Consider the following 25,680-nt stretch of genomic DNA (forward strand, 5'->3'; position numbering starts at 1 on the left):
CAGTTGACTGACAATTTTTCAAATACCATTTGACATTTACTGTAAAATATTACAATCGTGTTGGATTAAGGAAGTTTTAAATGTTGACCTATGCATCTTTCATGGTTAATTTTAGCATTTTGTTAAATTTTTACTGTAGAAATAGTGCACGTTATAGTTTTGCTTAAATAGCAGACTAGCAGGATGTTAGAATTGTGAGTGAGCAGTAAAAATTATGTCCACCCTTAGAATCATGAGAATGTGGCCAGCTTCATTTCATAACATTAATTTTTTAGCAGACTTTACTTTTTAGAGCAGTTTTGGCCTCACAGCAAAATTAAGCAGTAAGTACAGAGATTTCCCATATACCCCTGTTCCCACTCGGCACAGATTCCCCCATTATTAGCATCCCCCACTAGAGTGGTACATTTGTTACAGTTGATGAACCTACATTAACACATCATCACCCAAGTTCCATAGTTTATGTTAGGGTTCATTCTTGGTGTTGTACATACTGTGGGTTTTGACAAATGTATAATGACATGTATCCACCATTATATTATCATATAGAACAGTTTCACTGCCCTAAAAACTTTCTGTGCTCTACCTTTTCATCCCTCCCTTTCCCCTACCTCTTGGTAACCAGTGATCCTTTTACTGTCTCCATAATTTTGCCTTTTTCAGAATGTTACATATTTGGAATCATACAGTAAGTAGCCTTTTCAGATTGTCTTCCACTTAGTAACATGCATTTAAGTTTCCTGTGTTTTTTCATAGTCGATAGCTCATTTCTTCTTAGTGCTATATAATATTCCATTGTCTGATAAACCACAGTTTGTTTATCCATTCACCTACTGAAAGACATCTTTAGTAGCTTCCAAGTTTGGGCAATTTTGAAAAAGTGGCTCTACATATCCATGCACAGGTTTATGTGTGGATATAAATTTTCATTTCCTTTGGGTAAATACCAAGGAGTGTGACTATTAGATTGTATGAGTATGTTTAGTTTTGTAAGAAACTGCCAAACTGTCTTCCAAAGATAGCTGTACCATTCTGTATTCCCACCAACAATGAACAAGAGCTCTTTTGCTCCACGTCATCATCATCATTTGGTGTCGTCAGTTCTGGATTTTGGCTCTTCTAATAGATTTGTAGTGGTATCTCCTTATTCTAATATGCATTTCCCCAATGACATATGTGGGGCATCTTTTCATATGCTTATTTGCCATCTGTATATCTTCTTTGGTGAGGTGTCTGTTAAGGTCTTTGGCTCATGTTTAATTGGGTTGTTTGTTTTCTTATTGTTGAATTTTAAGAGTTCTCTGGGTATTTTGGATAATGGTAGTTTATCAGATGTGTCTTTTGCAAATATTTTCTTCAGGTCTGTGGTTTATCTTGTCATTCTCTTGATACTGCATTTCACAAAGCAGAAGATTTTGATCAAGTCCAGTTTACCATTTTTTTCTTTCATGGATGGGGCCTTTGGTGTTGTATCTAAAACGTCATTGCCATACACAAGGTCATCTAGGTTTTCTCCTATGTTATAGGAATTTTATAGTTTGGAGTTTTACATTTAGGTCTACCATCCATTTTGAGTTAATTTTTGTGAAGGATGTAAGGCCTGTGTCTAGATTCATTTTTGGTGGTATGGGGAGGGGAAGCTTTCTTAGGTCGTAGTCTTTTTGTGAGCCTGTGCTTCTGGACTGTGAACTACACAGGCGCTCCTCAATTCCCCTCTCCTCCCACTTTCCTCAGAGGAGTTAGGATGGCTAGAGTGGGTTGAAGTTGGATATTTCCCTTCCTTCAGGTCAGTTAGGCTCTGATAAGCCCCCAGCAGTTTAGGCTCTCATTAATTTCTCCAGAGGGCAGACCTTGTTATGAACAGAACGCTCCAATGTATTTAAAAATGGTTGATTTTCCCTTTCCCCCTCCTGGAAGTGGGAGGGGATTTTTCTCAGATAGTCACTGTGAGAACCTGGTAGAGTCCATGGAGGTAAAACTCACTAACGTATGGGGATCCCTCCCATGATTGGGTCCTCCTGGAGTTTCTAACACACTTGTCTACTTTAGGCCTCCAGCAGTTCATCAAGTACAATTTAGGTTTTCCTGCCCCAGCACTGATTCCTGCAGAGGTGTCTGCTGGTTGGTTGGTTTCAGTAAGTTGTGATTTTCTGTATTGGCCTATCTGTGTCTGCAATTTTAGGGGCAGCCATTTGCCCTGTGACCTCACTTGTCTTATGAATCTAAGAAGAGTTGTTGATTTTTAGTTTGAACAGCTTTTTATTTATTGTCAGGACAGAATGACAACTTCCAAATTTCTTATGTGCTGGACGACAAATAGGAAGTCTGTATTCATTTTTATAGGTGAAGAGCACATGATCTTCCAAAAGCGGTTTTTAAATTGATGTTTGTCAAGCAGATGAAACTATAGAGTTAGGGGTACTGTACTATGAAAGTGAAAATAATTGCTATTTGACAAAGGCTTTGTATTACAAATACATTCATAGGTCATAAAATACAAAATGAGATGTTCTTCACTATCTTAAACTTTGGTAAAGACTTAAGTTCTTGTTTTGAGCATATTCCTATCAAGTTGATTAGAACTAGTTCAGATGGAAGTAGCAAATTTTTAGAAGTTTGGAAAGTAAGACCTGTGATGAGATATTAAGGGGATTCATGATAATTTTTCAGACTTTCTTTCTTCAAACAGAATAATTTAATTATTCATATATATATATACAATACGTGTGTATGTATATCAATATATGAATTTTGTGGAAGATAATGCTTAGTTATACTTTTGCCCACAAAGTTTTGCAATTGTTCTGAACCATGGCTATATACGTTAGAATGATTTGTGGAGCTGAAAAAAAAAAACAAAACAATGCCCAAACATGTGTTTGGATTTCTTCTCTAGATATTCTGATTCAGTGAGTCTGGCATGGGGTTTGACATCTGTAATTTTTTTTTATCTTAAATGTCCACGGATGCTAATAATGTAGAGCCAGAATTGAGAAGTACTGGTTAAATGTTTGGTAGACAGGGTAGTAGTATTCTTAGTGAGGCAAATGGTAGATAAGAATCATGTTCAGTACAGTGTGTGTAGAAAGGATGTCATTTTAAAACAATCATAGCATCTTGAGATTTGTGGTATAACCAACCATAAGGAAATAAGCTGACACTTTGCTCTATCATTGCCTTTGGAGACAAGGCTGTGAAGCTGTACAAAATATTTATGAAGATGGAAAGGAACTGGAATTCCAGGTTTGAATTATTCCTCTTCCTAGCAGTGTGTCACTGGTTATGAGAACCAGCAATAAAAAAAAAAAAACCATGGAGTCTAATTATGAGGTTGAAAAGTCTAGTCTCAAACTTGCAGGTGATCCTCACACTGATGAGACAAAGGAGGCAGGTGAAGCAGTTCACAGAAGAGAACTCTGCAGCACACATAGGTTGCCTTAGTTATCACAGATCAGTATCTGTATTTCCATTTTTTCTCTGGTTATCTGCTACTTTTAGAAATTTTATTTTTTTGAATAGGTTGTATTATCTTGACCAGCATAAATGTATGATATACTGCCTCTTTTATTTGTTGGCCCCCATTTATTCCTCATAACAGTATAGAATAACAAAGAAATGAAAGCTTTCACGTGCTAATTGATTGTTGTTTACGTTCAGGGTAAATGGTAGAGTTGGTCTGATGCTAAAGTTCACCCTCTTTTCGTTTTAAGGATGCTTTCATCAATATTCTTTGACCACACTATGGTGGTATTTAGATTTTAACTTCGTTATTGAAAAATAATGACATTATGGTTCAAGACTTGGGCCATTAAAAATAAAAATCATCCACTGACCTTTTATTCACAGAAAAGTAAGCCAATTCAGAGTAGACACCTTGAAGGCTTACTAGAATACTTAAAGAGTTATGAATTACCCTGTTTGCTAAAAGTCTAAGAATGTACTAAAAGAAGTGGTAACAGAAGTTAGTGGAAACCTTCAGGGTTTCTGATGGATTAAAATTATGCTCTTGGGTTTAGTATTTTTACTGTGGCAGGAAGGAACAATTTACCCTTAAAAATCTTTCTTGGTTTGTTAGCAGAATATCTGCTCAAAGAAAGTTATTTCACAGAATATTACATAATTAAACATGGGATAATTTATTATCATGAACTCACTTATGAGTTCATGAAAAATACAGCTTTCCGTATTCTTATTTTTAAACTTTGCAGGATGTAAGTGTATCTTCAGACACTGCACAGGATATCAAAGTTCTCCAGTTCTTTTCCATTTTATAGGTACTCGAATCTTCTCTTTCTAGGTTGGAAAATAGAAGATGTCACTTCTGTAGTTGTTGGAATAATGCCAGTACTTTCTTTGCCTTTTTTCTTGGTGACAGGAATTAATGAACAGATTCTCTGAGAAGGTACATAATCTTAAAAATCTTAACAGTTTCCTAAGTATATACCACTCTTGATATTACCGCCTTCTTCATAAAAATAGAGGTTGTCAAATATGTGTATAATCAGTGGTAGTGGCAGCAGTGAAACTTGCCTAGGAGTTGTACTTTCAGAACTTATCACTGGCTGGGGTCCCATTGCCTGCTTCTTTTACTATTTTTTATTCTACTAGTCACAGGTGATGCCTGTTGAAGGCAACAAGGAAGTACCAACAGAATTCAGTATGATTATATAAAAAAGAAAGAGGAAAACAAAAGAACAGCATGGAATAGAATACTATAAGACAGGCTAAAGCCCAAATGAACTGACGATCGTGAAAGTAATTGGGAAGTGATTTTTCTTTTCAAGCTAAATTCTTGTCTACAAAATGAACACCATTTGGGAGTATCTGTGCACCTATCTGCTCTCTTGCTTTTATATTTCTATTACTAGAGTTTAAGGCTTTTGAGGATAGGGACTATGATTTATATCCCCAATGCATATTAAAGTTCTCAATTAAGAGAAATGAGTGGGTTAAGCAGACATGGTTAAGGAATATTCTGTTGCTTGCTCTCTTTACCTTTTAAGAGCTACAAGATGGGAAATGTGGAGACAAAGTAGAGTCTTTAGTATAAGAAGCTCTGCTTTGTTTCTTCTTTTATTTGCGTTATTATTGCCATCCAAATGGTAATTTTTTTCCTGATAGGCTATAGGGTCTTAAGTGTTTGTGCGATAAGATTTTACAGTGGTATATTTAGGTATGGGTCTTATTTCATTTATCATTCTGGGTACTTCCATCTGAAGACATTTTTTTTTTAGAAGCTAAGTAAAATACATTTTTGTCCTGTTACTTCTTTGATAACATTTTTTTTCTCTTATTCGATGTTACCTTTCCTAAAAGTCTTTTATAGTGCATTTTTTCTTATATTTTCCAAGTTTTTTTAATCTTTTGGCTGTACCTTTTTTTTTTAGCATGTTCTTAAAACAAATTACAGCAGACATATATGTTCAGCTTACTATCTTGAACCAAAGCATCTTTTCCCTACTTTTTAATACATTGTTTTTTATATTGGAATTTGCTGAAATTTTTTATCTGTATATTTTAAGTATTAATGTGTATTTTACACTATTAGATGGAACATAAATGATCATGATTTATAAAGGAAAAGACATATTTTTCGTGGGATTTTACTTATGTGTTTCTAAAACCATACTATTTCTTTATATGATTGAAGTTTTCATTTATTTAAGAGAACACTGCATTTTCGTTGTTTCTTATCTGTTGAATACTTCCTGTGTTCAAATCTTGAATGAAATTAAAAAGTTTAAAAATTGGGTGCAGGACAGAAAGAAAAAAGCTTAATTGCAAAAATGTTTAAGTCTAGTCTTATTTTGCCCTCTTACTATGCTGCATTTCATTTAGATTGCTAAATAGTTATATTCATTTGTTGCTTATAAAAGATATTTTTAAATCTCAGATAAAAGGGATTTTTAAATTATATTTAAGAATATAATGTTTTAACTTGCTTCATTAGTAGCTACAATCATTTTTGCTTTAAATTCAGTCTTTTATTTCTGGCTATTTGTTTTCATCCATTCAAACTAATTATTTTTTAAGATACGTTTTATTGAAATATTTGAATATACCATAAAATTCACCCTTTTAAAGTGTACAGTTCAGTGCTTTTCATTATATTCAGAGTTATGCAATCATCAGCACTTTTTAATTTCAGAACGTTTTCATTACCACAGTAAGAAACCTTATACCTATTAGCAGTCTGTCCCCATCACCCTCTCTACCCAATCCTTCACAACCACATATCTACTTTCTTTTTCTATAGATTTTATTTAGGACATTTCATATAAATGCAGTCATATAATGTGTAGTCTTTTGTGATTGGCTTCTTTTACTTAGTGTGATATTTTCAAGGTTTATCCATATTGTAGTGTGTACTATTTCTTTTTATGGCTGAATATTCCATTGTATAAATCTACTACATATTATTTATCCAATGATCAGTTGATGGACATTTGGATTTTCCTCTTTTTTGGCTATTATGAATAATGCTGCTGTGAACATTTGTGTAGAAGTTTTGTGTATGTATGTTTTCATTTCTCTTATTTTTATCCATAGCAGTGGAATTGCTGAGTCATATGTTAACTCTGTGTATATAATAGAGGAATTACCACTCTATTTTCCAAAGTGGCTGCACCATTTTACATTCCTCCCAGCAATAATTGAGGGTTCTAATTTCTCCACATCCTCACCAAACCTTGTTGTTGTCTTATTACAGCCATACAAGAGGATGTGAAGTGATATTTCATTATGGTTTTGATTTGCATTTCCCTAATGATGTTGAGCATCTTTTCGTATATATTTTGGCCATTTGCTTATCTTTTGAGAAATGTCTATTCATTTTTCTTGCCCCATTTTTAAATTAGGTTGTCTTTTTGTTGAGTTGTTAAAGCTCTTTATATATTCTGGATATTAAATCCTTATAAGATATGATTCACAAATGTTTTCTCCCATTCCGTGGATTGTCTTTTCACTTTCTTGATGGTGTCCTTTGAGGCACAAATGCTTTTAATTTTGATGAAGTCCAATTTATCTTTTTTTTTTCTTTGTGGCTTGTGCTTTTGGTCTTATATCTAAGAAACCATGACTTTATCTGAGGTCACAATGATTAACTCGTATGTTTTCCTCTAAGAGTCTTATAGTTTTAGCTCTTACATTTAGATCTCTTCCATTTTGAGCTAGCATTTGTATATAGTGTGAGATAGGGATCCAAATTCATTCTTTTTCATGTGGATATCCATTTGTCCCAGTACCATTTGTTGAAAAGACTATTCTTTCTCCATTAAAGTGTCTTGACATCCTTGTCAGAGTCAATTGATCATAAATATTTGTTTCTGGACTCTTAGATTATTCCATTGATCTATATATCTACCCTTATGCTAATACCACACTGTCTTGATTACTATAACATTGTAGTAAGTTTTGAAATTGGGGAATTGTGAGTCTTCCAACTTTTTTCTTTGTCAAGATTATTTTGCTGTTCTGGGTTCCTTGCATTTCCATGTGAATTTTAGGATCAGCTTGTCAGTTTCTGCAAACAGCTGGGATTCTGATATTGTGTTAATTTTGTAGGTCAGTTTGAATATTGCCATCTTCACAATTATTATGTCTTCTGTTTCATGAGTATAGGATGTCTTTCCATTTACTTAGATCTTGTTTCAACAATGTTTTGTAGTTTTCAGTGCACAAGTCTTGCACTTCTTTGGATAAATTTATTCCTAAGTATTTTATTCTTTGTGGCATTCTTATAAATGGAATTATTTTCTTAATTCCACTTCAGATTGTTTATTGCCAGTGTGTAGAAGTACATTTGATTTTTGTATATTGATATTATGTTCTGTAACCTTGCTGACCTCATTTATTCATTCTAATAGTTTTTTTATTTTTTAGTTTATTGTAAATTTTAAGATTTTGAATTTTCCATCTACAAGACCGTGTAGTGATAGTTTTACTTTATTTCTTCCTTTGAAACATGGACACTTTGTATTTCTTTTTCTTGCCTGTTTTCCCTGGCTAGAACGTCCTGTATAATAATGTTAAGTAGAAATGGTAGAAGTCGACATCCTTTTTCCTGAGCTTAGCACAAAAGCATCCAGTCTTTCAGCACTAGTATAATAATGTTAACTGTGGGTTTTTCATATATGGCCTTTGTCAAGTTGAGGAAGTTCCTTTCTCCTTGAGTGCTTTATCATGAAAAGGCATTGGATTTTGTCAAAGGCTTTTTCTGTTGGGATGATCATGTGGTTTTCTTCCTTTATTCTACTAATACAGTGTTTTGATTCTGTTTTTTGAAGCCAAGGTTGTTTACTCATTTTAGTATCTTTTAAACTTTACTAAGAACTGTTCCTCTCACATGGCTATAGTCTCTAAAATGTTTGTTGGCTCATCATTTTACACATGATGATATCTGTAAGGAGACTATTCTAATTCTAGTTGAAATTTTGAGATACAGAACTCCAGATTTTGAGAAAAAAAAACTCCAGCTTTTTGCTTATTCTGCTTGTCCATAGTGCTTCATTATTAAAATAGGTGTTTATTACCATGAACAAACATGAAAAGTGAACCTAGAAAAAAATTTTTGATTGGTTTATTGTTTATGCCTAATTGGTTTTATGGTGTTTACTTTCTACTAAAAGTTACATTTGGTCTAGTTTTATTGTTTTAGACAAGTCTGACTTTAGTGATATTGATTTTAAGTATTTCCTCGTTGTTAATTCTCCAGTTTTAAAATGACTTAAAATAAGTCAGGAAGTGACATTTACATGTGAAAATTGGCTGTTTGGGCAGTGAGGTTTGATTTGTGTGTGTGTCTGCCTATCTGTGTATGTTCTGGTGTTAGACTATTTGGGTTCAAACCCCAGCATCCTTACTAACTAGCTGTGTGGCTTTGACTACTTTATTTAACTTTGTTGTGTACATAGTTTCCTAATTTGTCAAAACAGAGCTTATAATAGAGGGTACTCCTTGTGAGGTAATACATGCATAGTGCTTGACACATTAAGTGTTCAACAAGTCTTAACTACTACGATGATGATGATGTACTTAAAAGCCTCCAAATTCCTCTTTTCTCTCTCTTTCCAACCGAATATATATGTATATATAATAACCATTTAGACAACTGGATGAATGCTTATTTTGATTTTTAATTTGTGGTACAGTAGTATAAAATAAAAGATTTTACTGGATCTAGTCTTTGTTTCTGCTTATCTGTCATTACGTATGTCTTCCTGATTATTCTTCATTAACTGGAAGGTTTATTATGTTATTTTTTCCTTAAATATTTATTTTCCCCTATTGCTTGGCATTAGTAAGTATTAACAGTTTTATTTAAAAATGCAGGGCATTTGGTCCTGTCTAAAACACTCATAAGACATTTGGTCCATGCCAAAAGTTTCTTTAAATTTAGTCCTATCCAAAATGTCCATGAGCATATTTGGTCTATGCAAAATGGTTTTGGACAGGACCCAATATCAAGAACCTTTTGGTGTGGACCAAATGTCTTATGGTTGTTTTAGACAGGACTGAATGTCTGCTCACCCTGAGGATCATGTCTGAACTCAAAGATCATGTCTGTTTTCAATGACTCTGCTCCCAACCAAACAGCCTTGCCTTCTGCAGCTCCTCTTCAGGAGTTCTAATGGTGCTTATCTGGACAAAAACCATGAGTGTAGCTGTGCAGGAAGTATCTGGCCTGTGTCATGGGTCAGATAAATTTATGGTTTATTCAAGAAACAAAGATGACTGGTAGGGTTAGGTAGACATCAAAGCTCTTGATAGGTGAGCAGTAGAAAAATTGAGACTAAAGGTATCTAAGATAGGAAGATTGCAACATTTTTTTTTTTTTTCTGTATGTGGGCCTCTCACTGTTGTGGCCTCTCCCGTTGCAGAGCACAGGCTCCGGACGCGCAGGCTCAGCGGCCATGGCTCACGGGCCCAGCCACTCTGCGGCATGTGGGATCTTCCCGGACCGGGGCACGAACCCGTGTCCCCTGCATCGGCAGGCGGACTCTCAACCACTGCGCCACCAGGGAAGCCCAGTAGCTTACACTTTTAATTAACTTAGTTAATCCTGATCTGGTCAGATAAGAGAAATTTTACTCCATTTATATAAGGTGGGAATATAGAATATGCAAATTGGTGCCAGAAAGAATTTTAACTGGAAAGATTAGAATTACTTAGAAATTAGTAATTTCTTGGACTTACTTAGAAATTAGTAATTTCTTAGACTTACTTAGAACTTAGAAATACTGGCTGAAAGGTGAAGGTCTTTTCTGTCATCTGACAAAAGAAATGGATGAACAGAATGTAGACCTATCTTTGATCTATCAGGGTGTGACGTGGCACTACCAAGTGCCAATAGTAGCGATTTCAAATTTAGCTTCATGTAGTTGCATTTGGGCAATTGATGTAGCAAAAATACTACTACTGATATTAATAATAGTAATAAAAATTTTGAAGTATTTAAAGAGTAGGGTAGTATAGGCTAAACATGTTCAATTAGTCTACTAGTTTATAAAATAATAGAAGAGTTAATTGCTAGTAATAAAATAAAAGCCATTGTAAATAAATATCACCTAGAAAGACTTCTAGAAATCAAAGGGAAAAACATATACATAGAAAATAGGAATTTAACCTTTTGGTACAATTATTTTTAATTAAGAAGAACCATAGACCTGTTACTTGCTGGGTAAAAATATGAATGAGCACAATAATGAAATTCTTTTACACTTATTATTTTGCTATCTGCTTTGTACCAGTTTTCATTGAAATACTTTTCTATATATATTGTGGCTACCTATACATTCACATTTATTGCATTTTGTTGCTTGTTATGCCTTTTTACTGATATATCTTCTCTGTCTGTATGTATTGGCTAGGAATTCATTTAAAATCACCTTCTGTCGTGTTTTTTGGTTAATAGTATTCACTAAAATAGAGTGGGCAAAACTCACTTTCATAATATTGCATGTATGGTACAGAATGTCGTTTGTTAGTAAATTCATTATGCTTTGATACTTGCCACATACCCCAGTTTTCATTAATATCTATGTATGTATTTTTCGTTATGTAATATGTTTTTCATGATTTTTCTTTGTCTTTCTAGATCTTATTGTATCTTCCTCCATATAAATCATACACAATATATAAAAAAAAGAAGAACCATAGGGCATGTACTAATAGAATGTAGAAATAGTCTGTTCGTTTGAATGTGACTTTGTATAAAGAGGGCTATAATTTTATTAAATCCCATCAAATTTTATTTTTAGATTTAACTTTTTATTTTCAATTAATATTAACTGGTGAAAATATTAATGTAGCAGTGTGTTAAAATGGCTAACTTATCTCAAGTTTATGAAGGTAAAAAGTGTATAACAATACCTGGCATGTAGTAAGTTCTGTAAGTGTTTGGAGTTTTTTGTTTTTGTTTTTTTACTCAGCATAACTTACCAATTAAGAGTATAGACTCTGGAGCTAGAATGCATATTCAAATTCAATTTCTGCTATACTTTCTAGTTGTATGACTTGGGACCAGTTAATTTCTCTGTGCCTCAGTTTTCTTATCTGTTTATATGGGGGAAATTACATATTCATCATGGTTGTGAGGATTAAATGAATTAATATATATGAAAAGTTTACTATAATGCTTAAGATATAGAAAATGCTGTGTTTCCTGTTATATGCAAATTAATGGATATTTACATATTAATCTGTGTTCAAGCGTATTGTAAAAGATTGATACATTCATTGGTGATATAACCTGCCACAATTACAAACATAGTTATGTGGTTCTTCATTATATTTTTAGCTTACACTGTTTAAAAATGACACTACAGGAATGAAAGATGCCAGTAAGAAGATTGTACCTAAAAGCAATATTCTAAAATGACATTTGTCTACTTTTCAGATTTGTTTCTTGACTTCAGCAAAATTGGAAGCGCTACAGATCAACTCCCTTTTCTCTTCTTTTTACTTTAAGGGAAAGAAAAAGACTTGGGCCAGAGTAAAGTATAATACATATATGTAGCTTGGTTTTGTATATTGCTATTTTTAATTGTGTTTTTATAGAAGGGACAGTTGTCTTATTTCTGTTAAACCTGAAATCTCTGAAAATTCTGATTATCAACAGGGACTAGCTGATTAGAATGCTGTGTAATCACCTAACTCTAAATCTCAACCTTAGTAAATAGCCTGTATCAGGTCATTGAAATATTTGAGTCTATTATATAACTTATCAGTTGCTATAAAAAAGCTCACACATACCATAAACTCCTTAATGAAATTAATGACAGCTTTGGTCGTCCAGGAGTAGAATGTTATTGCCAACATGACAGTGGAGCTGCAGTAATCCAGCTCCAGTTCCTGATTAATGAGGTTAGTGAATTGTTTTAATCTCATATGCTTATGTATGAAATAGGGCCACATCCCATCTTTCAGAATTCTTGCATGCAATTATATTTAAATATTTGAACAAAAATGAATTTCTTGTAGGTCAGAGCTAATAGTAATTCACTTTAAGGCATCATCACAGACAGTTACATAAATAATGTAAGATGTTTCTCAAAACAGTGTTGAAAATAGAATGGCATAAGGTAGATCTTTTTGGTACAGTGCACTGCATTTAAATTTTATTTCAAGAATATTGAAAGTTATGTAACATAAAAATCTACATTAAAATTTTTTCAGAGATTGACCTTATTATAAATAACAAATTGTATTTCTCCAGTGGGTTGTTTTGAAATACATCCAGGAAACCAAAATCCATTAGAAACTGGTTATCGTCCAAAGTTCTTGTTGTGTCACTTACTGGTTGAAATAATTGATGCCTTTCTTTCTGATAGAGTGTAAAGTTTGGAAGGAGCTAGAGATACATCATTTTATTAGCAGAGTAAACAGTGTGTTTGCATGTTTTAAAAAAGTATGAGCAGCTCTGACAGGAGATGTTTACTTCAAGTAGTGACAGGAAGGAGAAGCTAGAAGGAAAAAAGCTAGAAGCTAGAAAATCTAGAAGAAAAAATACTCTAGAAAAGATTCTGCTATACTTAGATGTGAGGATAGTTTGTGGGCATTCTTTCTGCCCCTAAGTCCTTGGGTTTCATGGAATAAATTTCTAGATGTATATGAGAGAAAAAAAATACTTGATACTTTCGGCTTTTGATAAATCTTTTCTTCATATCAGAGGATTTAAGAGAGGCAGTATTGATGTAAAGAGTTAAAGAGGGTAATATCAAAGTTTTAGTAAAACTATGATCCAAATGATATGCAATCATGTAGGTTTTTCAGGGTCAGAGGAAGTGTTTAAAAACTTCAGTATTCTGCGTAGGTCTGAATAATAGGCATCGTAAAATGTTAAAATACACATAAAAATATCACAGTGTAGAAAGTTGTTGAATTCATATGTGAGATTATTTTTCCTATTTTTTAAAAAAAATTATTATGAAATAATTAGACTGGCAATTAGTTTCAGAATAGAGAGGTCCTATGTACCCTTCCCCCATTTCCCCCAATAGTAACATTTTATGTAACAATAGTAAAATATTAAACCAGGAGAAAGACATCAATACAATACTCTTAACTAGACTACAGACCTTATTTACATTTCACCACCAGTTTCTACATGCACTCATTGTGTGTATGTGTGTATGGTTTCATGCAGTTTTATTCCCTGCATACATTTCGTGTAATGACCAGCAGGAACAAGACTACAGATCAGTCCCATCACCGTGAAGGCATGCCCTCAGGCTACCCCTTTATAATTAATTGCGCCCCCTCCTGCTTTCAGTCCCTAATCCCTGGCAACCACTAACCTATTCTCCATCTTTATACTTGTGTTGAGATTTTTTTTTTTAAGCAGTATGAGCCAATGTAAATAACACATTGCAAATAGATTAATTATACGCCTAAATTTTAGAAATCTTAACTAGTTGATGCTCTCATTATTCATAACACAAGCTGCTTTTCTATAGAATTTATCATAAAGTTCTTTGATATGACTGTTATTTTACATGCTTAAATGTTACATTTTAAAGTACTTAAAAATGACAGTTTTAAAAAATGCTTAGCAGGATATGAATATTTACATGGTGATGGCTATGGGAATCTGACAATTGGGAGTAGCTGTTTGCTTTCAGTTTTGGAAAGCCACATGTAGGTAGGTGAGCCACCGTAGGCAGTCAGCTGTGATTGCCATTTTGCTTCCACATCTTCTCTTCTTCCTTGAAATACAAAGATGGGGCAAACAGCTTGAGAAAGAAGATGACCTGGTCTGAAACTGGTGGAAGTAAGAATGAAAAGTACAAATCTTTGATACTCTGAATCCTTTTAGTTTCTCTGCTTCAAAGTGATAGAGATAAGAGGATGCTTTCTAGTGAAAGGAAGAGTATGTGGGCTTCCTGTATTTCTGTTTTCCAACAGTCATGCTGTAGCAATAGGAGTTACACAGTAGAGTAGCCCTCATAGAATTTCAAATTGGAAAGCACTTGGAGAGATCATTTAATGTAAATCTTGTCTTCAGAGCTATTTTAGTTCTCTTAGATAAATGAGAAACTCTCCTACTTAAAACAGGGAAATTTTAAGATTTCTCATAATAACCTAAAGGACTGGAATTGCAAATCTTTTTTGAAATGAAAGTTCTTCGTGTTGCATCTTTTGCCTTATTCTCTCAGTGTAGATGAGGAGTATCTTCCTCTTTTCAGGAAAAACATTCATATGTCTTAATAAATCAGCCTTAGCCTATAGATTCTTAATCCTATTCACACATCAGAATCACCTCTGGAGATTTTAAAAAATACACCTGCAATGGTCCTTGCTCTGAAATTTCTGATTTGTCAGGTCTGGGGTGAGACTGAGCCCCTTGCATGATTCTCACATACTGCCAAAGGTTTTCTTCTCCAGACTAAATAGTATTTAATAGTATCAGCTGTTTTAACTTTCTAAATTAGTCAGATTTTTCAGCCCTTTGGACATTGAAATTATACAGTGCTGAATGCGATTTTTGTTTTCCATATCATTCTAGTAGTAGAATTATGATCCAAGCAGAGTACATTCATAAGGATTTGTCTTAAGCCAAATAAAATGGGAAGGTTACTTCATATCATATAGTCAAGGAAGGATGAACTATAGGGACCAAGTAACTTATAGTCTGACTTCTAATTTTACATAGCTAGTTATCAACTATAACTATATCCAACTAGATCCTAGTACACTTTTAGTTTATAAGGTATTAAATTATACTTTAAATTGTTGAAGTTGAAACATTTTTATACATACATATACACATAATACACTCTTTTACATCTGCTGTTTAGAATTTGGGTGAGGCAAATGTTTCTCAGAACTAAATCTATTGGCAGAGAGTTTTGAAATTTGGGAAGATTGTTTTGGTAGGTCTTTAGTAGCATTAATGTCTGTAAATGTATTCTATATAAAATATATTACACTTTATTTTTAAGGGAGCTCTTGTGAGTGCCTTGGCTGATGACACCTTACATTTATGGAATTTACGTCAAAAGAGACCTGCCATACTACATTCACTTAAATTTTGCAGAGAAAGGTAAGAATTTTCTCAGTTATTTTATATATATATATATATGTTATTTGCTATTCATTTTTGAAATTTTCCTTTGAATTTTATTCTTTAATTTCATTTTTTGTGATGGATTTTATGCACAATCTAAAAACTAATTCAAAAACTTCAAAGCATATATGATAAAAAGCAAGTTTCCTTCCTTTCCAGACCCATCTTCCTCTCCAGAGGTACCCACATAAATTTCTTTTGTGTCCTTCTAGAAATACAGTCTGTATACATAAGCAAAAATCTCTCCGTATAGCTATTTTATTTGCATAAAAGGGAAGGCATTACATATTCTTTCTGTAACTTGTGTTCACTTAGCAATATATCTGATAGGTCGTTTCATATTGGTATATTTAAATCTTCTTTAGTCATTTTCATAACTGCACGATATTTCATTGTATCGAAATGCCATATTTTATTCAGTCAGACTTCATCAATTGACTGGACATTTGATATATCCAGGACTGGATTTGATATAAATGGACACATATCATTTTCAGTCTGCTGTTCATTATGCTTTGTGATGTTACATATATTTCTTTGTCCACTTACGCAAGTATATCTGTAAGATAAATTTGTAGACGTGGAACGACTTGATCAAAGAAATCTCTCACATGACCTGAGTTTTGTGCTTTGATTGGAAAGGCCGTTTTCACTCCAATTTTATTAAACGTTCTCCCATACTTTTTATAGTGCTCTTATAGCTGCATTTTTATGCTTCAACTTTGATTCATATGGAACTTATTTTGGCATGAACTAAGGAATATAGTCCCCCCTCCCCCATTGCTTATGAGATATATTTTTGGTGTGTGTTAAGGTTAAGAAATATGGGTCTAGCTAGTATCTAAATGCAGTAGAGTTAGTGTCAGGCCATGCCTGTGGGAAGGCAGGCATTAGACTGCCCAATCCATGTCCAAGGATCAGGCCATGTCTCTGTTTTGATAAATATCATCCATTCAGGTTGTATAAACTGATCAGTCTGTTTGTGAGCCTGGGCTTCTGCCCACAGTGGCTTTCCAAAGTAGGCAAGCTAAAGAGGCTGCTGGGAATATAGCAATCCAGACTTTTCTGGCCAACGCCAGGGCATGTCTACATTGTATGCCAGGCCAGAGCTGGCAGGGGGTCAGTAGCAAAGTAGCTATTGGGCTACATCTTGTCTGGGAAGATAAATCATCTAAGTGGCTTGGAATCATGGTTCTACTTCTAGGAGAAGTAGAAGGAGGGGTTAATGGAAGGAGGGAGGGATGAGATTGGGGAGGAAAAGCAAGCAAAAAGTCAAGGTTCATTCTTTTCTGCCTGATGGGAGTAAGGCTATCTCAACTTGCTGGGCAGAGTTTCTTTGTCTCTTTGCCAGTGGAGTCTCAAGGGGAGCCCTCCATCAGCCTCAAATGCCATAGGGCTGGTGGAAATAGTGGTGGGCATCTTAGTCCCAGTACATATCTTCTTGCTGTCAGTCTCATACTGGAAAGGGAGGTGTAGATCTAGCAGAGTTGTTGTGAATCTGGTGCATTTTTACCCACCAGAGGGCATTTGACAATGTCTGGAGACATTTTTTATACAGTTGGGGGTGGGCGAGCAGTGCTAATGGCATCTAGAAGATAAAACCAGGGCTACTGTCAAATATGTTACAAATCGCAAGACAGCTCCCCATCCCATAACAAAGAATTATCTGGTCCAAAATATCAATAGTGTCAAAGTTAAGAAAACCTGTGCTCTGGCACATCAAAGTGGTGTCATTTGATTGGTGTAGTGCTGTAGAAGTTCTCTTAAACCACCATCCACTGAAGGGTTTCTTCCAGGATGTAGAATTCTAGTAGAAGAATATTTCTGATAACTCCTTCTCCGGTGGCATGCCCATAGTCCTCATTGAGACACAGGAATGTGGCAATATGTGGTCCAAGTTCACAAACATACACTGCAGGTTATCATGGTAATCTTCCAGAAGGACCATACCTCAAGGAGTTCCAGAGCGGTCAGAGTCCCATGATTGTCTGGTACATGGTAAGTCTCCTCTAAGGATGGTCTCCAAGAAATTCTGATAAATGTGGATAAGGAACAGTAAGCTAGTCTCTGAGGTACCTGTAGGCACATATCTTGACAGACAGAAGGCATCTTTGTGTGAAATACAAAAAAGTAGCCCTTCTTGGTGGATGCAGCTTCAGAGTCCACCACTCCCCTCCTTGGTTGGGTGCTGTTATTCAGGGCACAGCCTGTACAATTGTATGAGGTGATCCTAAAAGTTACAAATGAACTGAACTGATGGAGTTCCCAGTTTTACGTTCTGTAATACACTTTACCCACCTCACCAGCAGAAACTAGTTGATTCTGTTCAAAGTTGAGCTTCTCCTCGGCCTTTATTAGGACAACAAGAAACAAGAAACTGTAGCGTGAGTAACTTGGTCCTTGAATATCTTCTTCGGATGAAATCCTCTAGGATGGCTACAAACTTGTATGGCAGCTTTTGTACTTGCATGCTAAGAAATGGGCCTGATGCCTCATGGATGAACCTTGTTATGTTCCCTCAAGACTAAAGTTCAGATTTCCTCAAATGGCAAGAAGGAGAGAGGTGGCATTTGGGAGGAGCCTACTTTTCCTCGGCACCAGGTTACAGGTTGGGAGGGGAAGGCATAGTAGAGGCTTTCCCCCAGCTCTAGCAACCTGCCTATGGTGGCAAGGCTTATTCTGCCCCTCACACTGAGCTCTCTGTGATTCATGACTTTTCCTAATGCCCTGTAATCAGTACTCTGATGGAAGCCTTCTGTTGGAGCAGCTGCCCCAGGCAGGGGAGGGATAGAAGCCTGTCACTTCCTGCCCATCCTTCCATCTCTCTCATTTGTAGAAATCCATTCTTTTCTTTACACAACTGCCTTGCATTCAGTTTTTATATCTGTATCAGGATAGTCTGGTGTTACGCTGTGGTAACAAAATACTCAAAATCTGAAAGACTTAAAAGAGCAACAGTTTATTTTTACTTATGCTGTATGTTCTTTGTGGATTTGCTGGAACTCTCTTCCTTTTCGTTATCGGTTTTATTCCAGAATCTTGGCTGAGGAACAGCCAGTCTTTACAATATTACCAGTCACTGTAGCAGAGAGAAAGAGAATATGGTGAAGCATGTTTTGGCTCTTAAAGCTTCTGCCTGGAAGTGATACTATCTCTTCCACTCTCATTTCTTGGCCCAGAGCAAGTCACATGGCCATCCCTAGTTTTACTCATCTAACCAAGAAGAAAGAGAGCTAGAATATTTATGAATACTTGTAATAACTACCACACAGCTTATTTTTATTGTTGACATTGAAGTACAATAAGCAATAGCCTAGTTAGTTTTCCCCTCATTTCACAATGGATTTGGGCTAACTTAATAGTTAAGTTACTCTATTTCATTTTTATGCTATTTGCATTTTTATTTCCGAAACTAGGAAAGGGAGGAGAAATACGAAAATTTTATAAGCCAGTTTTATTACATTCTGAACAATTGTTAAATAATTCAAAGTTTTTATTGTAATATTGTCTTATTTTAATAACTAGTTAAATTCTCTTATTTTAGTAGAAATTAACATAAATAGAAATTGTAATGATTTAAACTGTATCTTTTCATAATGTAGATTTTTTCTGGTTTTTAAAAAAATTGTGCTATAATATACATAACAAAGTTTACTCTCTTAACCATTTTTAAGTGCACAGTTCAGTAGTGTTCACACTGTTATGCAACCATGTGATGTGGATATTTTGACAGAATTTCACTTTTATGGTTTTTAAGAAAAAAATATAGAAATTTGGGGACTCAAGTCTTGGTTTAACTACATGAACTTAGACGTTACTTCACTGCTTTGTGTGTTGGTTTTGGTAGAAGCTGTGAATTTGACAAGTAAAACTCTATCTGGCAGTTGCCTTATCAGAATATGTTCCATTGAGCTTCTATGGTTTTTTTTTTCCTTTAAAGGAAGTTTAATTGGAGGAAGTTGTGGGTTTATAAGCAACTACAACTGTCAGCTCATCTTTCTTCATCACCTTGCATTAGCATGACCGATATTCTTATCCATGTTAAATGTTTGCATAATAGTTTTTACATAAGAATAAACTATATATCTGGGCTTTCCTATTTAGGACTTACTATTCCCTAAGTGAAATTTCAGAGGATAGAATCTTTTCTCCATAAATATATTAGACCCCTAAGTTGCTGAGTCTGTATATTGAAACCAATACATTTCTTTTAAAGGTATGTTTTCTTTTATTCTAACACTCTGATATACAGTTTATTTACTCTGACTTAAGCTTTTTCATTTGATGATAGATACAACTATTGGTTTAGGGAATAAAATAAGCATGCATGCATTCTAAACTAATGGTTAGGAAAACACAGTATTATGTGGATTAATAATCCATTAATAATCAAAATTTCATCTTAACAATTATCAGTGGAGCATCAATGTCCAAAGTCCTCTAAAGGGGAAAAAGAAAAACATAAAAGGAGTAATCCATCCAGATAACACAGCAGTTGGGAGAGTTGGTGCTTATAAGGTACTTAAGGAACTGACTGCTGCCGTAGCATCAGATTTTCTTAGTAGCATAAATAAACTAATGTAGAAACAAAAACTAATTTGTCTCATTATATTCTTATTATGATACTACCTAAATACTGTGTTTTGCATGTTTATGAGGCTTACAATTTGCTTAGTCTGCACAAGAACAGGGCATAGCTGTAAAAGAGAATTTAGCTAGATATCGGCCCTCAAAAAGTCTACACAGGTCTTCCAAAGATTTTGAATTAATTCATTCATGTATTTAACAAGAAAAAAATCATAATCTTGGAACAGATTCTACACCTAGAATTACAGTTTTTATGGTAATGGCAAAATGTTTTTCTCTGAAAGCAGGTTAATGAAAAGTATACAAGCATTAGAAATGAGAACGATTTGGTGAGAGGAAATTCAGGACTGGAACAAAGGAATGGGATGATATCCAGGCTTGTTAGGAAGGCAGGCAGAGGGGTCTACTACTCCAGGCTAATTCTAATCCACAAAAAGAGTTGCTTGTTGATATGGAAATGATGAGTCACCTTGGGAATTTTAAGTGTAGAGAACCACATACTGAGACAAAATTTAAAAGGGAAACAAACATTCTCAGGGTTCAGAGAAAAAACTGCTTTGATTTGATGGCCTTGAGACTGTGAAAATCAGGAAATGTTGGATAACTTCCTAGAGTAAATTAATAACTAAGAAATCCTGACAAGGGAATTAGAGACAGTCAAAGAGGCTGGCCTAGTTGCACAAGGGCTTTATAATGTACTCAGGTATAAAAAGATATGGAAGGAGGAGATACCTGTAACAAATACCTAAAGATGTAGAAATCACTTTGGAATTGGGCAGTGAGCAGAGGAAACATGATAGAGAAGCCTAAATTGTTTTGACAGGCTGTTTGCAGGACTCTGGACTTGGAGGCTGCTGCCAGAGAGAGCTCAGAAGGAAGAGAGGAACATGATTTTGGAAAATGGAGGAAGTTCCTTGTTATATAGTGGCAGGAAGCTTAAAAGAAGTGTCTCTTGCACAGTGTTTAAGTGTTAACTTGTATATTTAACTGAGGAGATTTCCAAGGAAAGGCTTGGAGGTATAATCTGACTTTTTCTTGCTGCTTTATAGTAAAATGCAAGAGGAGAGAAATAAATTGATGGAAGAATCATTAAATGAACCAGGACTTGATGATTTGGGAAATTCTTACCCTGATCTATATGGCAAAAGGGAGATTGCTTCTGAAAGTGTGGCATAGGGAAAAACAAGAGGGTGTAGCTGAACAACTTTTCACTAAAAATCTTCTATAGACCAAAAGGTCAAAGTATTTAATCACATAAAAGGCTCTTTTAAGATATTGAGAATGCCCTACAGATCTTCTCAACCAAATAGCCTGTAGGAAGTTTGAGTATCATCCCTCAGGCCTCTCAGCAGCAGCCTAAATAGAGAAAGTGTTATCTCCAAAAGATGTGTGGGTGTGACTTTTGCTAATGCAGAAGACCCAGTGAAATGTGTTCAAGACCCACAAGTTTCTTGAGAAAGCTGTACAGCAGAAACATTGCCAGCTGGGACTTCAAGAAACAGAGTACAATGTGAAAGGAGGCTGTATCCGGAATCAGGCCCATAAAAGTACTCAGCTGTAAACAGTTGCTGTCTTTCATGAAAAAGGATGATTAGCAGGGCAGAACTGAGAGCCACAGAGGCTTATACCCAGGCCTTGAAGCTAATGAAGACAAATCCAACATTTGCCCACCTGGATTTCAAAACTGTTATGGAGTCCTTTTTACCTTCCACTTTTTTTCATTTTGAACAGGAATTTCTACAGTTGTTATCCTACACCTGTCCAACCATTGAATGCTTGGAGTGTTGGGGGCAGATAATCTGTCTCTTCAGTTTCATAGGTCCACGGATGGAGTGGAATTTTGCCCAAGATCTATCTATACCGAATGGTAACACGCAGGACCCTCATCTGCACAAATTTAGATGATGAGATTTGGGATTTTTGAGCTGAGATTTTGGACTCGAATTAATGTTGTGATTGGTTGAGACTTTGGGAATATTGAGATGGGTGAATGGAGGGATTGAATCTTTGGAGGGTAAAGGGAAGACTATTAGAGGCAGAATTCTAAGATGGTCCCCAAGATTCCTACCCCCTGGTAAACACACATCTTCTCCTAAGTATTCAATTCTAATCAAGGTGCTGCTGTGGAGGGATTTTGCAGATGTAATTGAGATCCCAAATCAGGTGACCTTCATAGAGGGAATGTATCTAATTGGTTTTAGACTTGTATTATCTGACTTAAAATGGCAGCAAGTACATGGAATTGCCCTGCTTGGTTTGGCTTATCTCTGGAAGTCAGTATGGTTTAAGTGTCTCCCAAAGTATCAATATATGGGTTACTTGGGTAAGATACGGGCACTCTAATGAACATCTAACTAATATTAGGAGGAAGTGGACTGAAGAGTGCATGGTAGGTAGATAAACAACCAATGTCCACTGTACTTTTCACTGCCTTCAAAATGAAGTTGAAACTTAAATATTTAGCATTCCCTAAAAGATCTTGCAAGATCTGTGACTCTTCTTTTTAATCACCATAATTTTATTTCACTATATTTCTCCCTCTCTTTATGATTGTAGTCCAGACACCCTGACTTTTCAGTTTTTTAATGAACTATCCTCTCTCCTGCTTATTTGTATGAGCTGACCTCCCTGCTCAAAAGACACTTAGGATTCTCTTTTCATGGCTAGCTAATGCCTGTTCATCTTTGAAGTCTTGTCATTTCCTTTACAGGTTTTTCTGTAAATTCCCAAGACTAGGTTTTGTATTACCCCATAGTATGGTGTTCTTTCCCTAAAATAGCATATACCATTCTTACTCTTATTGCCTTGGTTTCTTGATTATCTTCTCGATTAAAAAATAAATTGTAAGTATTTTCCTTATTTTATTCTCAGCAGCAGCAGTCTCGATGCCTGACGTCTAGTAAATGCTCAATAAAAAATGTTTGATTGGTACCACATTGCCATTGCAGAAACAGCGGGGAATCTCTTTTTTTCTAGAAGGCATGATCCTCCACAGACTGTGTTAATTACCTGGGAGATAGGTTCTAAGAGGGAGGGTCTTCAAACAGAAAAAACAACAAGAGTATTTGCTCCAAGCTAACTTTATATATAATCTTTATTCCTCTCACTAATCCAAAACTGGCTAGGATGTTTGATTACCCTTGGAGTGCTATTTTGTCTTTGGCTCATAGCAGAGCTTTTAAATTTTTTCTTTTTTTGTAAAAAGAGTGAGATGGGAGAATAGATCTTTGAGCAGTGTATTTCTTTTTCCTAAACCAGCATGCCTGTGAGGTACAGCAGACTTCCATCTGTAATAACTTGGCAGGGATTTTCAAAATGAAAGTGAAAATTTTATTTTTCATTTTCCTGCCTTACCGTATTAGCAAGAATTTCCAGAACAGTGTTCAATGATATTGTTGATAGCAAGTATCTTTTTCTTTGTAATAATTTTAATAATACTGCTTCTACGGTTTTACTGTTAAGCATAATATAGGATGTAGATTTAAGATAGAATTTTTCCCCCTACGAGTTGGTGGTCAATTATGGAAGTTAAATTTTAATTGAATGCCTTTATAACATCTTTTTATATTATCATGTGATTTTTCACTTCCCTTTTCCATATTGATTTAATCTATGACATTAATAGATTTCCTAACACTAAGCATTCTTGTATGCCTGTGAAATTTTTTGAATAAAGTTGAAATTTATTTTATATTGTTAAATATGATTGTCAGTATATTCTTCAGGGTTTTTACTTCTGTTCGTGAGGTTGACAATAACAGGAAAAAGTTATATTCCAATTTTGGTATCAGGGCATCCTTCCCTCATATTAAAGAATTGAGTAACCTTTCTGTCTGTCTTTCTTTCCTCCCTCCCTTCCTTCCTGTTCTAGGTCAGAGAAATTAATAGAGGAATTATTTATTTTCTGAATATTTTCAGAGTATACTTAAACTTTTAAGGGCTAGAAATTTTTTTGTATATACTTTAAATATGTTCACTTTCATTTATGGTTATTGATCCTTTTTGTTTTCCTCTTTCTTGAAAAAATTTCATGATTCGGAGTATGATGAATTTCATTAAGATGAGAAGCTTGTATCCCACTGTATTCTTGTGTGCTTAAATTTACTTTTGTATTTTCTATATTCCCTTTCTCACTTTGTATTAACATATTTCTAATATGATTTATCAGAAGTTGTTCTATTTCACTGTCTTCCAAATGAAGTAGTTTGTGGATTTATTAATTTTATTCTTACCTCTTATTGATACCTAATTTGTTGATTTTTATCTATCCTTCTCTTCAGTCTAACTTAAAGTTAAAATTTATTTATTGTAATTTGCTTAAAAATAAAAATACTTTAGGGCAATGGGGTGAATATGATAGAGACAGTGATAAGATAAAGGCAGAGGATGGAGATTTCAGCCCAAGAATTGTAGGGATCTTTTGGGAGGAGAAGACAGGAGAAAACAGAACAATGGGGAGAGAAGTAGTGATCAGAGGCATAAGTGAAGAAAGTTTTGTGGAGCTAAAATATCTTTAGGTTGAAAGGTCTAACTTCTGACATAACCAATAATATTAGAAATACCTTTTTGAGCTATATTCTAACATTGTCAGCTATGAAAGAACTCAAAAAATATAACATTTATCTGACACTAAGCCCCCCGCAATACTCATTCTTTCAGACTTTGTTAGGAAGCTGTAAAGTTAGATGTGTCTTAGAAGTGTAAGAGTAACTGCTAAGATGGAAAATATATAATATTAAAACCATTAGAGGGCTTCCCTAGTGGTACAGTGGTTGAGAGTCCGCCTGCCGATGCAGGGGACACGGGTTCGTGCCCTGGTCCGGGAAGATCCCACATGCTGCGGAGCGGCTGGGCCCGCGAGCCATGGCCACTGAGCCTGCGCGTCTGGAGCCTGTGCTCCGCAACGGGAGAGGCCACAGCAGTGAGAGGCCCGCGTACCGCAAAAAAAAAAAAAAAAACATTAGAGAAGGAAATGAAGAAAATAAATAAGGGTCAGGAAAAGACATAAAATGATAGAAAGAAAAAAGATGTTTAAATAAGGTTAAAGGCTTAGTTCAACTATGTCAGTAATGAAAATCATTGTAAATATACTAAAATCATCTAAGATTTTGAGATTGGATTAAAAAACAACAAAGTACATCTATTAAACTGTTTATAAAAGATATACATAAAGCATAACTACACAAAGTTTGAAAGTAAATGGAAGGAAAAGGGAAAAAAAGCACAGATCATGCAACAAAGGTTACAGTGTTCCTAGAAATAACACTAGCAAAAATGTATACGATCTGTGTGGAAAAAATACTAAAACTTTATTGAAGGAATAAAGGAAGATTTAAACAAATGGAGAGCTTCAGAGGAAGGAATACTCAAGTTTTAAAATGTCACTCCTCTCCAAATCTATAAATTCAGTAGTATTTCAATCTAAATTTTAACACCATTGTTCATTAGACTTATTAAGCTGATCTAAAATTCATTTGGAAATAAGCTGATCTAAAATTCATTTGGAAAAATGAAAGGCTCAGAGCAAC

The 25,680-nt window shown here is 34.8% G+C and overlaps 1 protein-coding gene across 3 annotated transcripts in view; it reads left to right on the plus strand.

Moving 5' to 3' along the window:
• The window catches only part of STXBP5 (syntaxin binding protein 5), a 163,822-nt gene that overhangs the window by 12,769 nt on the left and 125,373 nt on the right, over positions 1-25,680 (plus strand). For all 3 annotated transcript variants that reach the window (XM_081251398.1, XM_081251399.1, XM_081251400.1), the window contains exons 3-4: positions 12,282-12,363; positions 15,441-15,541. In XM_081251398.1, coding sequence (XP_081107524.1) covers positions 12,282-12,363; positions 15,441-15,541 — 183 coding nt within the window. The remainder of the gene's footprint in view (positions 1-12,281; positions 12,364-15,440; positions 15,542-25,680) is intronic.

This window comes from Mesoplodon bidens, assembly GCF_964165515.1.
Source record: "Mesoplodon bidens genome assembly, chromosome: 12".
Classification (NCBI taxonomy): domain Eukaryota; kingdom Metazoa; phylum Chordata; class Mammalia; order Artiodactyla; family Ziphiidae; genus Mesoplodon; species Mesoplodon bidens.